The 15,419-nt window shown below is 39.0% G+C and overlaps 1 protein-coding gene across 23 annotated transcripts in view; it reads right to left on the bottom strand.

The window, feature by feature from the left end:
- Window positions 1-2,262: 2,262 nt before the first annotated feature.
- LOC130922780 (regulating synaptic membrane exocytosis protein 1-like) overlaps window positions 2,263-15,419 on the bottom strand; it is a 102,897-nt gene continuing 89,740 nt past the window's right edge. For 10 of the 23 annotated variants that reach the window (XM_057847808.1, XM_057847811.1, XM_057847807.1 and 7 more), the window contains 4 exons: window positions 12,384-12,496; window positions 12,181-12,282; window positions 11,871-12,010; window positions 2,264-4,649 (listed from right to left, as the gene is read on the bottom strand). In XM_057847808.1, coding sequence (XP_057703791.1) covers window positions 4,431-4,649; window positions 11,871-12,010; window positions 12,181-12,282; window positions 12,384-12,496 — 574 coding nt within the window. In that variant the 3' untranslated portion in view covers window positions 2,264-4,430. Of the gene's footprint in view, window positions 4,650-11,870; window positions 12,011-12,180; window positions 12,283-12,383; window positions 12,497-15,419 lie in introns of all 23 variants that reach the window. The other 13 variants (XM_057847804.1, XM_057847800.1, XM_057847803.1 and 10 more) reach the window with 2 other exon arrangements.

Below are 15,419 nucleotides of genomic sequence, written 5' to 3'. Positions count from 1 at the left end.
AGTGGGCCAATTGTTGCTCTTAACAAATGCCGGGGCAGCTTTTTCATATAGAGGAAAAACAAGCTAGGAGAAGAAAATGTCGGCGGTTTCGGAATATTTCAGCGTCGAATAAAATGGAAGGGGATGGACCGCAGCAACAAACCCTGGTAAGTTCACTCGTAGGAAGGATCGGTGGGACGAGAAGATGGAAGCAGCAAGACAGATGTCCGAAAAAAATCACCGAAATGACTGTTGTCTCTAACCTGCTCCTTGCCTTCGTTGAAAGCGTGGGAATCCTGCTTTTTATGGCTCACGCAGTACCTAAGTATTAGGTCCCAAGTCGCAAATGAATTAAGGAGACGACTAACTTGCACTAAAAAAATAAAGTAACGGAACATGTTTTACAAAAGCTGGTGAAGGCAGGGGCCATAAGCTTTTCAACCGATAGTACTTCACGCAAATTAAATGAAGGGATCACACACCCTGGCCAAGCTATTGCTACTCAACTGGAGCATCCCGTGTTCAAAGGTACTTTACTTTTCTTATCTTTTACTGAAAGAAATGCCGCAGTAATTTGAAACCTGTTTTAAAAGTGCTGTAGAAGTCAGCAAAGTAAGCTAAGCTAAGTGGCTAAACTGTGTGTGGGGGGGGGGGGGGGGTGAGAGAGAAAGAGGGAGGCTAATAGAGAGACAGGATGCTGTGGTCAATTCTTATTATTATTATCACTTATATAATTTCACGAAAGTTGCACTGTTTGGCCTTTGAGAGGTTTAAAAAAGTGTGTTCAGTTCATTCAGAGTTTATTCTTATGAATGCATTTTTACTTTCTTACTGTTAGGCTAGTATTATACATGTACATTTCACAAATTTTGTACTATTTTGGCCTTTGAGAGCCAAAGATTTATTTAACTATTTGTCACCCATACCAGGTAGGTATGCAATACAAAGTTCTACTGGATTCACTTTGTATTACTTTTTTTCCTGTTTCACAAAGGTAAGCAGCAGCCTGACTAAGCCATGATAGCAATGATTTCACATCCAAGTATGTCGCGCTTTAAAAGAAAAAAAAAAAAAAAAAAATCTAACATATATATATATATATATATATATATATATATATATATATATATATATATATATATATATATATATATATAGTATTAGGGCTGTCAAAATTATCGCGTTAACGGGCGTTAATTAATTTTTAAAATTCATACGTTAAAATATTTGACGCAATTAACGCACGTGCGCCGCTCAAACAGATTAAAATGACAGCAGTGTAATGTCCGCTTGTTACTTGTTTTTTGTTGTTTGGCGCCCTCTGCTGGCGCTTGGGTCCAAATGATTTTATGGGTTTGGGGAGTTAGCATGGTGCAATTATTGACAACAACAATGGCGAGCTACTAGTTTATTTTTTGATTGAAAATTTTACAAATTTTAATAAAACGAAAACATTAAGCGGGGTTTTAATATAAAATTTCAATAACTTGTACTAATATTTATCTTTTAAGAACTACAAGTTTTTCTATCCATGGATCGCTTTAAGAGAATGTTAATAATGTTAATGCCATTTTGTTGATTTATTGTTAAAATAAACAAATACAGTACTTATGTACCATATGTTGAATGTATATATCCGTCTTGTGTCTTATCTTTTCATTCCAACAATAATTTACAGAAAAATATGGCATATTTTATAGATGGTTTGAATTGCGATTAATTACGATTAATTTTTAAGCTGTAATTAACTCGATTAAGAATTGTAATCGTTTGACAGCCCTAATATATATATATATATATATATATATATATATATATATATATATATATATATATATATATATAGATTGTAGTAAGTGTTTTTAAGCACTTCAAATGTAATAATTATGATAAGTTCTAACCAAGCTACTGTCCCACCGACTTAATTTTAAACAAGAATAAAGTAAAAAAAAAAAAATGCTTGTCTTTATTTAATGCTTCATTAGGTGAGTCCACTCAACTCCGCTCAAGCTGCTCACTTACACACAATGAGTTGCTACAGCAACTGTTTAACAAGTTAAACGATGATCGACGCATGCGGCACTTTGAAGTTTCGGCTTCCAGGCATCTCTGGCAAGATCAAACCTTAACGTCTGTCAATCATCGTTAACTTTAATAAGCAGTTCCAGTGCACTGCCTGACCAAGAAAAGGAGCAGGAGGGAGAGTGAAACCACATGATCGGATAAGGACAGCTCATCTGTATTTATTTATTTTTATTTTTTAAGTAAAAAAAAAAAAAATCCGCGACGGACTGAAGTGCGAAGTAGCACATGATCACTGTATCGATTCTTGGCAGGAGCCTATCGATAACCTTTTGGGAAACAAAGTATCACGATATATAACCCTTTCAATATTTTGTCACACCCCTTGTAATAATGACGCGTCTTCCTTGGGAAGAGAAGGTATCTTCTTCCGCACAGTCTTTTATTTGTAAATAATAAAAATGAACTCTTTGAATATAAAACATACATGTCAGTAGAGCCACATCTGTTATACAAACAAGAGCTGTTGCAGTGAATACTTCATCTTTCGTCTAGCATCGTGGTTTGGGTTTGGGGAGCCATGACCTGTAAACAATCAGTATTTGTGGGGTAATACTGACAAAGGAAAGGGCAGTCGGCCACACTGCCAAGACTTTCAACACAAACATTTCCAACACAGGTATGCAAAACCCGACTCTTCATTGGCTTTAGAAGACCAGTCCCAACAAATAGTAATAAACAAGTTCATGAAATGAATTACAAAGGTAAACAAAGGCTTTCTACACAATTTCTTAACTTGGGAGTGGGGTAAGAAAAGCTCTCTAGCGCCCCCTGTGGCTCAGAACCGCTCAGCAGCTTCAGCTCAGCACAGGGTGCACATTCCTTTCTTCATAAAAACCAAACTAAAACAGGAATGCTTGTGTATCACTGACATTTCTCTTGATAATATCTTATTTTCTATGTACAAGGTGTGCATGTGTGTTTTGGAGACAGGCAGATACACTTTTTCTATATTCATATATATCTCTATCTTTATAATTTCTCTCAAACTCTTAAAAGTACTTCATATACATGAAACTGATTTCCCGCACATTCTCTATTGGTCCGGAGTCCGACAAACTGACACTACAGTTACATCGTCATCATCACCACGGTCTCGGGTTTGCTGCATACTACAGAACAGCACTGTCATTCAAAGGGCTAAAAAGACAACAACAAAAAATCAAAGAATTTAATGTAAAGAATTCCTGACATGGATATTTCGACCCAGAGTGGAAGCTGTGGCCCGGGTGGAGAAGATCATCCGCCCTCATTGGAAGGGGTATGGCTTGGCTTTTTCTCGGTTTGTATTCATATTCAGTACAAGCAAACTGTACAAGAACATGCAACAGACAAGCGGGCCTAAAATTATGTGGAACTAACACGCAGTTTTTTTTTCTCCTTTTTTAGAAAAATAATTAATTCTAGTTTTGTAGATTTTTATAAAATATAACCCCCCAAAAAAGAGAACCAATCAAATAAAATTAAAGTAACAAACAATTACATAGCTGGGCGCTAGGACATGGTGTCCCCATATCATGCTGCTCTCTTATAAAATGTAAATGGAATGGGGGGTGGTAATGATTCTGACAAACATGAACTAATTGTGACCCCCCCCTACCCAAAAAAAAAAAAAAAAAAGACATAGGACTTTTCACCTTATGATACACTTTTAAACTCTAATCTTAAGAAAGACTGATGAAAAACTAACCAAAAAATACACAAAGCACATTATATATTTGGCCTCTTTTTCATTTGTTCAGACAAAGAGCAAAACCTATTTGTCTCCATCATAATAAAGGACTCAAGCTTTAGTTGTGCTTGCGTTCATATCTCACAACGAGAGGGACGTGTGTGTTTGTGTGCGCAGGCTCTTTTAACGTAAAAAGATGACTAATCCATGCCAAACAGCAGCCTCTCGTGCTCAACTACACTTACAATGTTACCTTGGCATTGCCAATCTCATGCACCCATTTATCTGCATGAAGGTGTCTCGGTTTGGATCATTAGCAACTCCCCTACGTGTTTATAGCACTCCTGACTAGTGAAAGACTTTGATCGGTCACACAAAAATAGTTACATAAAAGATAATTGCTAATCAAGGTGGACAGAAAATCTCCAGCTCGGAGGAACGGACGAAAGCAAAGGTTTGCAAAGAAAAGGCTCAAGTAGATAAAGAAGGTGAGAAATGATTGTCAGACTCCAAATAAGCTTTGATTGGCTTGTTCTTTTTCATCTTCTCTCTCCCTATCACTCCCTGTCTCTCCGTCTGGCTTTTAATTGGTAGACCAAGGCTTTCTTGTCCCAGCGCCACCCTATGCTCCACTGTGGTCCAATAGTTATGTTCCCCTACTTTGTCACTTAAGGGACGCTTGACGTCATCACGGTCACTACGACCGAACGCCCGGGGGTGGTCCTGAGCTGTCCAATGATGTCTGAGACGCCAGTCGCGTTAGTGGAGCTAGAGTGGGATCTACCAACGAAGATGGTGGAAAGAGTTTGTACCATCCAATCACCGTGCTCGTTAGGTCCAAATCTTCCAGTAAGATCTGTGCTACACCCATAAAACATTTGTGGTCCAATCGTCCATAGTCCCCCCACACTATCACCTAAAGGAGAGAATAGCAACGTCACCACAGTGGAGATTGTTGTAGGCAAAAACACACATACAAAGAACATGATTTCTAAACCATTAAGTGCATACAGTGGTACCTTCGCTTATGAGTTTTATTTATTTGTAACTTAAAGTGCATGTGACACGAAAAAGCATGTTTATTTCATAATACACGCGGTATTTTATGCTCCTGAATGATATGGACCGCTTGGATGTGTTTGGAAGCGATCGCTATATTTATTTAGTTTGTTGAATCCCGCGCCATGAAAATGAGTGACTTCCGGCTTCGGTCTTGCATTGAGGAGGAGGGCGCTGTGACGTGTACGGGAGAAGGACTCCTCTTCATTATACAGCCTACTGTTGTGTATGAGGACTAAGGATTCAGCTGATTTTGCGGATTAATACGTTTATTTTTCGCATCACGCCAACCAAACGGCTACAGAAAAATCTTGCTTTATGAGGGAGAGGCGTGTGCGTCTTTTTGGAGTTTCAAAAGGTTCCCATTCACTGTGGATATTGGCCAAGCCCTACTACTGTGGGACCATTGGACTTACGAGGAAGTGAGTAAACATCTTGCTTTGTATTATGTCAAATATTGAAACAGCGATTACAAAGTAAACACTACAAACTTTCTTTAAATAAAGGACTACTTACGTTTTATCATTGATAGGAATGTAAAAAGCTCTCCTCGTGCACATTAGCTGCACGTTAGCTGCACAACAGCTGCAGCCGCCCTCCACCGGGGAACGAACTGTAAATTGCTCTCCGCCGGGCGGTTTGTAGATCCGCAAAGACAATCGACAACTCAGTCTTAATGTCAAATAATCCGGACTAGTTATGTGTGATTTTCCGCTTCGAAGACTTTGAAACATCACTCGGTTCGGGTTAGCATGTCGGCTAGCTGTCACGCCTCTTGGTTTGTTTACATTCTCCGAAGCCGGGGAAGGGAAATGACATACTGGACTGTCTCAGAAAATTAGAATATTGTGTATTCTAATTTCCTGAGACAGTCCAGTATGTCCGATTTAGGTGTCATAAAATATTGTTCGGGAGGTGCGACAGTAAAGGTGAAGTGGACAGTTTTGACCATTATGGAGTACTTTTGCCATGTCGTCCTGAATAAGTGCATTTTTATTATTTCATATTCCATTTAGCACAAGACTCTTATTTGTCATGACCATGCCATTTATTTAGCAATTGGGGAAAATACTTGGATAAAAAGAATATCCTGTAAAAATATTGGAGTAGAGAGACTCAAACAACGACATTTTGCGGCTCTCTTCGTCACGTTTTCCTCGTTCTGAATAATTCCCCCTCAATGGGCTGAATAGTAAAACCGATGAGCCCAGTCTCCCGCTGACGTCACCCACCTGTTGGGGACACTCGAGCCCTACAACGGTAGGCGTGGCTAACCGGCAGATTAAAAGACTAATTTCTCGTCATCTGCTCTTTGCTAAATTGTTGTATATAGTCGAATCGTCTCAAAATATGATTCTAATTCACATAATAATGCTATTGACTTTTTTTCTCCTGTCGTATGCTCTTTAAATCACATGCATTGCCAAACAGCAGCTCAAACATCATTTGGGAAAATAATAATATATTACAAAATATAAACACGGTTTGATTAATGTAACTTGCCGGATAACATGTCAGTTTATTGGAAAATTCTTAAAGTGCGTATGACACCAAAAAGCATGTTTATTTCTGATTTCATGTGGTGTTTTATGCTCCTGAATGAAATGGGCCACTTGGATGTGTGTGGAAGGGATCGTTTTATATATTCGATTTTCAAATACCGCGCCATGAAAATGAGTGACTTCCGGCTAAAGTTTTGGGTTTAGGACAAATGCAAATGTGATGTTACCCGAGTCAGCATCTTACAATACAGCATTGCTTTATAGCATGCAGATGGACTGCGGATTCAGCTGATTTCACGGATTAATTCGTTTATTTTTCGCATCACGCCAGCCAAACAGCTGCAGAAAATTGTTGCTGCACCAAGGAGAGGCGTGTGAGCCTTTTTGGGTTTCAAAAGGTTCCCGTTCACCGCAGATATTGGCCAAATCAAGCTGTACTACTGTAGGACCATTGGACTTACGTGGAAGTGAGTAAAAATTGTATTTTGTATTATGTCAAATACTGGGATCATGGCACACGTTTTAATACGGAGGTGGCTTGCATTTTGTGGCTGATTGTCCACCAAAAATGCCACTTGGCCGACGACCGGCGGCTTGTCGCACACCCCCTTGCCGGGATAGCGCTATACTCAGCTTATTGCCCTCTTCGTGTGCCCGGTGTTCTGTCAAATTTTCAACCCATCAGAAATTGCAACTGTGTTACAAATGGCTGCGAATACAGCGATTACAAAGTAAACACTGCAAACTTTCTTTAAACTTTCTTTAAATAAAGGACTATTTACTTACATTTGATCATGGACAGACAGGTAGAAAAGTTCTCCTCAGAAACATCCTGCCATGTTAGCTGCACAACAACTGCACGCCGCTATGTGTTTACCTCTTCGCCGTGTCGCAAAGCATTATTTTATGCCATATTCATGTTGACCATGTGGCAGCTACGCGCTCCTCCGATGTCGGCTGGTTTGTCCGGCGGTACTCTCTAGCTGCTTCCCCAGCAAGCTCTCCTGCCCGTAGCAGGGGAACGAACTGTAACTTGCTCGCCGCCGGGAGGGTTGCCAATCGGCAAAGACAACCGACAATCCCGCCGCTGTGTGACATGGGTAGTTTTGAGTGATTTTTCGCTTTGAAAGCCGCGAATAAACTTTGAAACATCACTCGGTTCGGATTAGCATGTCGGCTAGCTGTCACAGCTCTTGGTTTGTTTACATTCTCCGAAGTCGGGGCAGGGAAATGACAAAAGCCTGACTGACTACTGTGGCATAAAATATCGTTTGGGAGGTGCGACAGTAAAGGTGAACTTGACAGTTTTGACCATTATGGAGTAATTATGCCATGTCGTACTGGATGAATGCATTTTCATTATTTCATATTCTATTTAGTACACGACTGTTATTTGTCTTGACCATACCATTTATTTAGAAATTTGGGAAAAATACTTCAATAAAAAGAATATCCTGTAAAAAACTTGGAGTAGAGAGACTGAAACAATGATATTTTGCGGCTCTCTCCATCGCATTTTCCTCGTTCTGAATAATTCCCCCACCATGACCCTGCCGACGTCATCCTCCTGTTGGGGACGCTAGAGCCCGATAATGGTAGGCGTGGCTAAACAGCGGATTAAAAGCCTAATTTCTTGTCATCTGCGCTTTGCCAAATTGTTGTTAATAGCCAAATCATCTCAAAATATGATTCTAATTCACATAATAATGCTATTTAAGACTTTTTTAATCCTGTCATACGCACTTTAAATGCTCAATACAGATGAGACCTTCTATTATAGTGGTACCTCTACATAAGAACGTCTCTATATACAGAATTTTCCGGTTAAGACATACTTTATTGAGAAAGTATTGCTTCTTGTTAAGAAAGAAATTTCAGGCTAAGGCTACGTCTACACTTGGACGGATAATGGCGTTAAACATGTAATTAGTTAGACTATACGGCAGTGGTCTCCAACCCAGTCCTCAAAGGCCTGCTGTGGGTGCAGACAAATGACAACACTTTTTCACCAATCTCGTGTTTTACAAGTGTATTCAGTTGATTGCAGTCCGGTGCTGCTTGTTTTAGCAGATACCTCATTGGTTAAACTATCTGTGCTGGATCGGCAGGAACAAAAACCACGACTCACAGAGGGCCTTTGAGGACCGTGTTGGAGACCACAGCTATACAGCATGTCGGCTATACTAAAATGCCTCTTATTCGTACAAGAACTTACACAGATAAGTTAGCCGGCTAATATTACTCGCCGCTTAATATAGACCAGTGTGTCTGTACAACAATCAGATACTAATCAAGTGACGTCATGCCGTCGCTATTTTTAGTTCGGCATGACGACATCGTAAACAATGGAGATCGATAATCACGACGTGGCATTCCTGCTCCTCTTTTGTTTTCCACACATTTTTCTTGAACCTTCAAACTACGTCGCAATAATATGCTTCAATTTAGTGCCCATTTGGGGTCCTCCCATCGCGGATTTCGCGGAGATGAGTGTTTTCTTACAGAGCTCGTCTCCCGCGTTAAGTCTCTGACCAGCCAGCTGCGGGGCTTGCCCCACCCAACTCAATGCCGACCGAACAGGAGTAAATAAAAATCCGTAGAGGAAAATTAAACCCCGAAAAGTGACCTGCGTGGTGCCCCCTGTCAAAGAGGCACGCGATCAGTTTTTTTCATGACATTTCCATCTGTCAAAAATATCGCCACTTCTAGGATCGCCACTGTTATGCACAAGCACTCCTGGTTGCAGCTTCCAGGAAATATACGCAGCGCCACACCATATGTTCCTATTTGTTATCTTTCAATTGGTGAGAGCGCAACTGAGCATCGATTGTAACATCCCAAGTAACGATGTCAGGCTTTCATTGTTTTCTAAAGATTTATTTCAATCACAACTCGGCGAATGCTCGTAAAAACCGAGCGTGCTCTCCCTTCACTCTCGCTCCCGTGTGATGCGTCCAATTGTGCTCCCGAAAAAAGAAAACAGCGATCACAAAATGCAGATCCCGACCCATGGCCTAGAAGGTGTAGTAATTTTGAAATTTTCCACCAGCGAGTAATGAGTTTCCAATTCATAGGTGAAGCACGCCGGCGGTGACGTAACATATTAGGCTGCTCCTTTATACGCATGCGTAGTTTGCGCAAATGCATGCGTACCTTGCAGAAACAGCGGGGCCTTAAACGCACCTTAAACGTAAGCGCGGACAGGTTTAAAAATAGTCGGAAAAATACCTTAGAGAAAAATGATCTGTCCTAGAGTGGACGAAAGGCAAAATACAGTGTATACACCCTATGTGTATGCGTGTGCGCATTCCAGCGTCCTCTTCATCAGCCCCTTGTGTTCTGACAGCTTTACATAAATGTATTGTTTTTTTCTTTTCTGTGTTCTTGGTTTTTTTCATTATGAACGACTCAGATTTTTATTGTGAAATAATCTAAGTGTAACATGTTTTTGTTACGTGTTTTGATGCATAATAAGGTTTATGTCTCAATTTTGATGGGATTGGAATGGATTAGGGCATTTACATGGAAAACGTGTCTCTACTTACAGAATTTTCAAGTTAAGGAACTACTTCAAGAAGCAATGAATTTCGTCAGTAGTTACCACTGTACATATTGCCGTTGAAGACATGGTTTAGGTTCAAATCAAAAAATAGTACATCGCTGCCAACTGTTGGCGAGTTTGAGTCATTACAATTGAAAATAATTTGTGTATGGATCTGCAATGTGGAGTATTTCAGATGCTCTATTTTAAAAAAAGAAAAGAAAAGAAAAAACAGAACTAATAAGAATTCACGGGGCACTGAATGAGATATTGACCCTGGACTTTTAAACGTCTTTCTGAGAGTGGCATATCTGATCCAAAGCTGACTCAGAGCCCAAATTCTGGCTTTGAACGTATGGCAATTGATCAAGTAAGCTATAATTACATTGAAAATTGAAGCATAAAAACGAATTGATTGGGAGCACTCATAAGTCTAGGTATTACTGTAGCTGGAACATAATTAAACAGACTAAAACAAAACTAAGACATCACTCACTGAGACAAACACAGCACAAAAAGGTTGAGGAAAAACAACTGATCAAACTTAAAGAATGAATTGACAGCAAAGAACAGGTGCCCTTTTAGCTACTTAAATTATAAATGGATTATTTTATTAAAAGGTATTTTTTAAACAAGTAGTTTATGGAAAACGACTGAATAAACTCGTGCTTCAACTGTTGTATGTACTTTATACATACTATATAGACTACTTTTATAAAAACACATTTTTAGGCAGAAATAGTTTTGTTACCGCTCTTGAATCAATCGATCAATGTTTTCAAAAATCAATTGAAATTATTATTGGCTCATACAGAATTCTACAATGGATGTTTTAAAGAAAGCAAACCAAAAAAAAAACAAAAAACAGGTGACCAAAGATACTGCTCATACAGACAAATATTTGAAATGTATGGTCCTGCATGCATTATGATGGTGCTGCAACAATTAATTGATAACTCAAGTAATTCCATTAGAAAAAAGCTTTGAATCAAATTTTGCTGCTTCGAGTATGTTTAATTAGAGTGGTGTTGTAATGGTTTGTTTTGAAAGAGTTTTTATTTAGCTTTATTGATTTGGGTGGATATACTGCCCTCTAGTGGCAACGTGAATATGACATAACTCATTTAACATGGATGAATCCAGCTGCTCCCTGTAAAGGCCAACATAAGGTACTCTTTTGTTTGAGCTAATTTTTTTATGCATTCGTAATTTAGTTTATAGGTCTATTTAGACGTTTTTTTTGTTTGTTTGTTTTTTTTTTTTTTTAATGTGGGGAATATGTTTTTGAACGATTTGTTAAGAGCATTGTCCCCCAAAAAATCTTTAGCATTTTATAGCATTTAAGCTAGCAGACAAGTTAGCCAACTGTTCACTTGATGTACTTTGAAACTCTTCTTTTTTTTTGATACCGTTTGAGGCTAAATTCAGGTATTTTAATTTATTTTTAAATGAAAGTGCAATTTTGCAGTTTGAAGATACACTTGGCAATTTTATTTTGTATTCGCATTTAATGCTCTTCTGAAAGCGTAATTTTGGCAAGCCTTTGTTTTACATCTCCCAAAATTTATTCTGCAACGCTTTAAATGTTCCTAATCTAATTACTCGAACTAACTAATTGATAGATTAACCAACTACTAAAATAATTAATAGCTGCAGCCATAATTATGATAACCATTTTCTGCAGGAGATTTCCTAGAATAGACTTATGTGAAGATCACTAAAAGAGAATATTTACAGGTAGGTGCTAAACACAAGGGTGAGCTAGGAGTTGAGGGGAGAAACGGGCATTGCCAATGAGACAATGTTGACAGCACACAGGTGAAAATGTAAAACAAAAAACACAAACCACAGTCCAACAGAAAATCTAGTGACTGTTAGGAATGAAAAAAGAAGATATGATTTTCAAAATTTTCATTTCAAAAACAAATACAATTACTAGTACAATACGGTAAAGTCTTTCTTATTTTGAAATGTACAATGAGAATTGTTTCATTCCACAATATGTATGCGCACGCAAAAACACTCTGGAGATTACCTGAAGCACCTTGCCCTGGGGACTCTCGTCAAATAGCAGATGCTGCTGGTACAGAGGCTCCAGGGTCTTTCGTGCAATCTTAGTTTTCTTTTTGGCTTTACAAGTTCCATTATCCAGCAGGTACACCTTGACGTAGGGAGCTGTTGATGCAGCAATGGAGTTAGAGGGATTTTTTTGTTTTTTTTGTTTTTTAGAAATTAGGCATAAAAGTGTAAAAAATAGAAACTAAAAATAAACCGTGAGTAAGGTGAGAAAGTGAAAGAAAAGGTTGTTGTGAAGCAGAGGAAGTGACTAAGAAAATGTTTGAAACCTGGGAGGGATTTGGAGCCTGGTTTGGGGGTAAGGCCTCGTGCCCTGATCACCTCCACCTCCAATTGTCCTTTCTTATCCATCAAACCAATTTGAACATCACCTGCACATGTGAAAAGCATAATCAAACCCCAGTGAAATATGAGGCTCGATGCGGTCAAAGTATGTTGTATTAAGTAACTGTACTCAATTTCTCTTCCTCACCCATTGCAGGTGTTGCCAGTGTTTGTCGGCCAACTAGCTGACCGGGTCCTAAACCACCCAAGAAGTCGCTGAACTGGCTGTCAGCACCTAACCTCATTCCTGAGAAGATAAGACTGATACATACAGACACGTATTAGTATTAGTTTAGCATGTAATGGGCAACAGTCATGTGAAAAATTTAGGACGGCCTATATCATTTTTACCAATCTTGAGAGATTCAAGTAATAGAACTAAACAATTCAAACTGAAAAAAGATTTTTTCATAACTTTCTTTAAAATGTCATTTTAAATAAATGACATTTCTGTTGAGGAATAAATTAGGACACCCCCACAATCCCAAAAACGGCTAAAATCACACACAAATGTATCACTTAAGGTGCACATGATCATTATCCAGTGTTCTGAAGGAGACTTGCCTTATTTAAACCTCACATTTAGTTTGGTGTGCCCCTGACTGTTGAAGTGAGAGAAAACACCATGGTGAGGTCAAAGGAGCTGTTTCAGGCCTTCAGAAAGAAGATTGTAGATGTTAATGAGTCTGGTAAGGGATTTCAAAAGATATAAAATATAAAATCAGCCATTCCACTATCCAGAAAATAGTCTAGAAGTGGAGGAAATTCAAAACAACTGCCAACATGCCCAGGTTTGGCAGTCCAAGCAAGTTCACCCCGAGAGCAAACCGCAAGATGCTAAAAGAAGTCTCCAAAAACCCTAAAATGTCATCACGCGACCTACAGCAGGCTCTTGCTACAGTTGATGTGAAAGTGCACACTTCTACAATCAGAAAGAGAATTCACAAGTTTAACCTTCACGGGAGATGTGCAAGGGGGAAACCTTTGCTCTCTAAGAAGAACATGAAGGCCAGACTGAAGTTTGGACAGGTTAATCTAAAATTGAATTATTTGGGCACCAGGACAGAGGACGTGTTTGACGTAAACTTAATACAGCATTCCAGGAAAATAACCTCATATCAACTGTGAAGCATGGACATGGATGTGTCATGGTTTGGGGATGCTTTGCTACAGCAGGACCTGGCCAGCTCTTGCCTGGTATACCAGACTCACCGCTGTTCCAGCAATTCAGTCTGGCGAACGTCCGGCGGATCAAATTCCAAGTGCGGAGCAAACCACAACAAACAGACAGCAGAGTGGACCAATCAGCGACGGGCAGACGTGATGTTGTTAAAGCGACAAGTAATTAGCGTGAGTGGAGAATGGAGACGTTTATTCAACATGGCTAGCGCGAGCCATGTTGACTGTTGTCAATGACTTGTGTCGATGTGTTTTTGGTAATTTAAAACTGGTTTTACCGCGGATTGGAACATATTCTCGGCTCTCTCGTTCGCCATCTGTGTTGTTGTCAAGATGACTTTCGGCGCGCAAGAGTGACGTTACTCATTAAGAACACGTCACGCAAATAAACGAATCTGATTGGACGGTTGATTTTGTACTTTTACTATTTCTCACAGTGTTTAAAAAATACAGGGAGAGTAGTCTGGCGGTGCCAGGCAAGGCCAGCTCACCATCGTCGAATCCACCATGAATTCTATCGTGTATCAGAGGGTGCTCAAGGAACATGTGAGATCCTCTGTGAAAAAAATTAAAGCTGAAGCGAAACTGGACCCTGCAACATGACAATGAGCCAAAACATACCAGTAAATCCACCAAGGACTGGCTGAAAAGGAAGAAATACAGAGTCCTGGAATGGCAGAGTCAAAGCCCAGATCTTAATCCCTTTGAGATGCTTTGGGGTGACTTGAAACAGGCTGCACATGCAAGAAACCCCTGAAACATCTCAGATATGAAAGTATTCTGTGTTGAGGAGTAGGGCAAACTTTCTTCAGACTGTCAAAGACTGGTAGATGGCTACAAAAAGCATCTCACTGAAGTTATTTCAATCAAAGGGGGTAACACTAGCTATTAGGTGGTAGGGTGTCCTCACTTTTTCCTCAGAATATGACTTTTTGTTGAAATATTTGGTTCAATGAGTAAAACACTGTTAATTTTTGTTGTTTACCTGCAATCAAATCACTTTTTTCCAGAGATAAAGAAAACCAAGATCAGACATTGATATGTGAATATTTCATAATATAGAACTGAATATTTAATGTGGTGTCCTAATTTTTTTACATGACTGTATGTATGAATAACCTTTCACCTCAGACACTTTCACTGTGACTCTAAGTTTTATCACTTGTAGACGTCCAATCCTTTTGTGCATTCGCTAACAGCCTCTCAGTTCAAATAAATTGGACGTTTACTAGCGACAAACTCATTTAAATGGCAATTAATGAGTTAAGATTCAATGCTTCATTTGAGTGAAGATGATCAGACCTTAATTGCAATGTTTAGGAAATTGTCTGTCAATAGTTAATGATTAAGATGACAGTCAGACAACATTCTGTGATAAATCAATGCAATTCTACACAGGGGCGCTGCTGGAAGTCACTCACAGCAGGGGGTGCTGAGGATCTTTTTTAGTTGTTCCCAGCCAAAAATGAATTGCACACGAATATCCAACAGCGCTATGCACAGCGGCAGCAGCTCAACAGCAACAACAAACAATAATGTGGCTACAATTCAAGCATGTGTTACCTATTTGAAGACACCAAAGTACCATTTTCGAAATCAAATTGATTTTTAGAAAATTTTGCTCTTTTTGTAGAAGAAAGAAGAAAAAATCACTAATTTGTTTTTGTCCCATGTCAACACCTCCTCTGTCAAGTTTACTTTTACGTTGCAACAGTGCCTTATTCAATGTGACCTGGTAGCAAGCAAAAAACATCTATTTAATTTTAAAAATATGCTATTGTTTCAATGTTTTATTTATTTATTTTTAATACGGCTGTCAAACGATTAAAATTTTTAATCGAGTTAATCACAGCTTAAAAATTAATTAATCGTAATTAATCGCAATTCAAACCATCTATAAAATATGCCATAGTGTAGGAATGGAAAGATAAGACAATACGGACATATACATTCAACATACGGTACATGAGTACTGTATTTGTTTATTATAACAATAAATCAACAA

This window comes from Corythoichthys intestinalis, chromosome 10 (assembly GCF_030265065.1).
Source record: "Corythoichthys intestinalis isolate RoL2023-P3 chromosome 10, ASM3026506v1, whole genome shotgun sequence".
NCBI classification, from domain to species: Eukaryota; Metazoa; Chordata; class Actinopteri; order Syngnathiformes; family Syngnathidae; genus Corythoichthys; species Corythoichthys intestinalis.
This window is presented reverse-complemented; position numbering and strand designations above follow the sequence as displayed.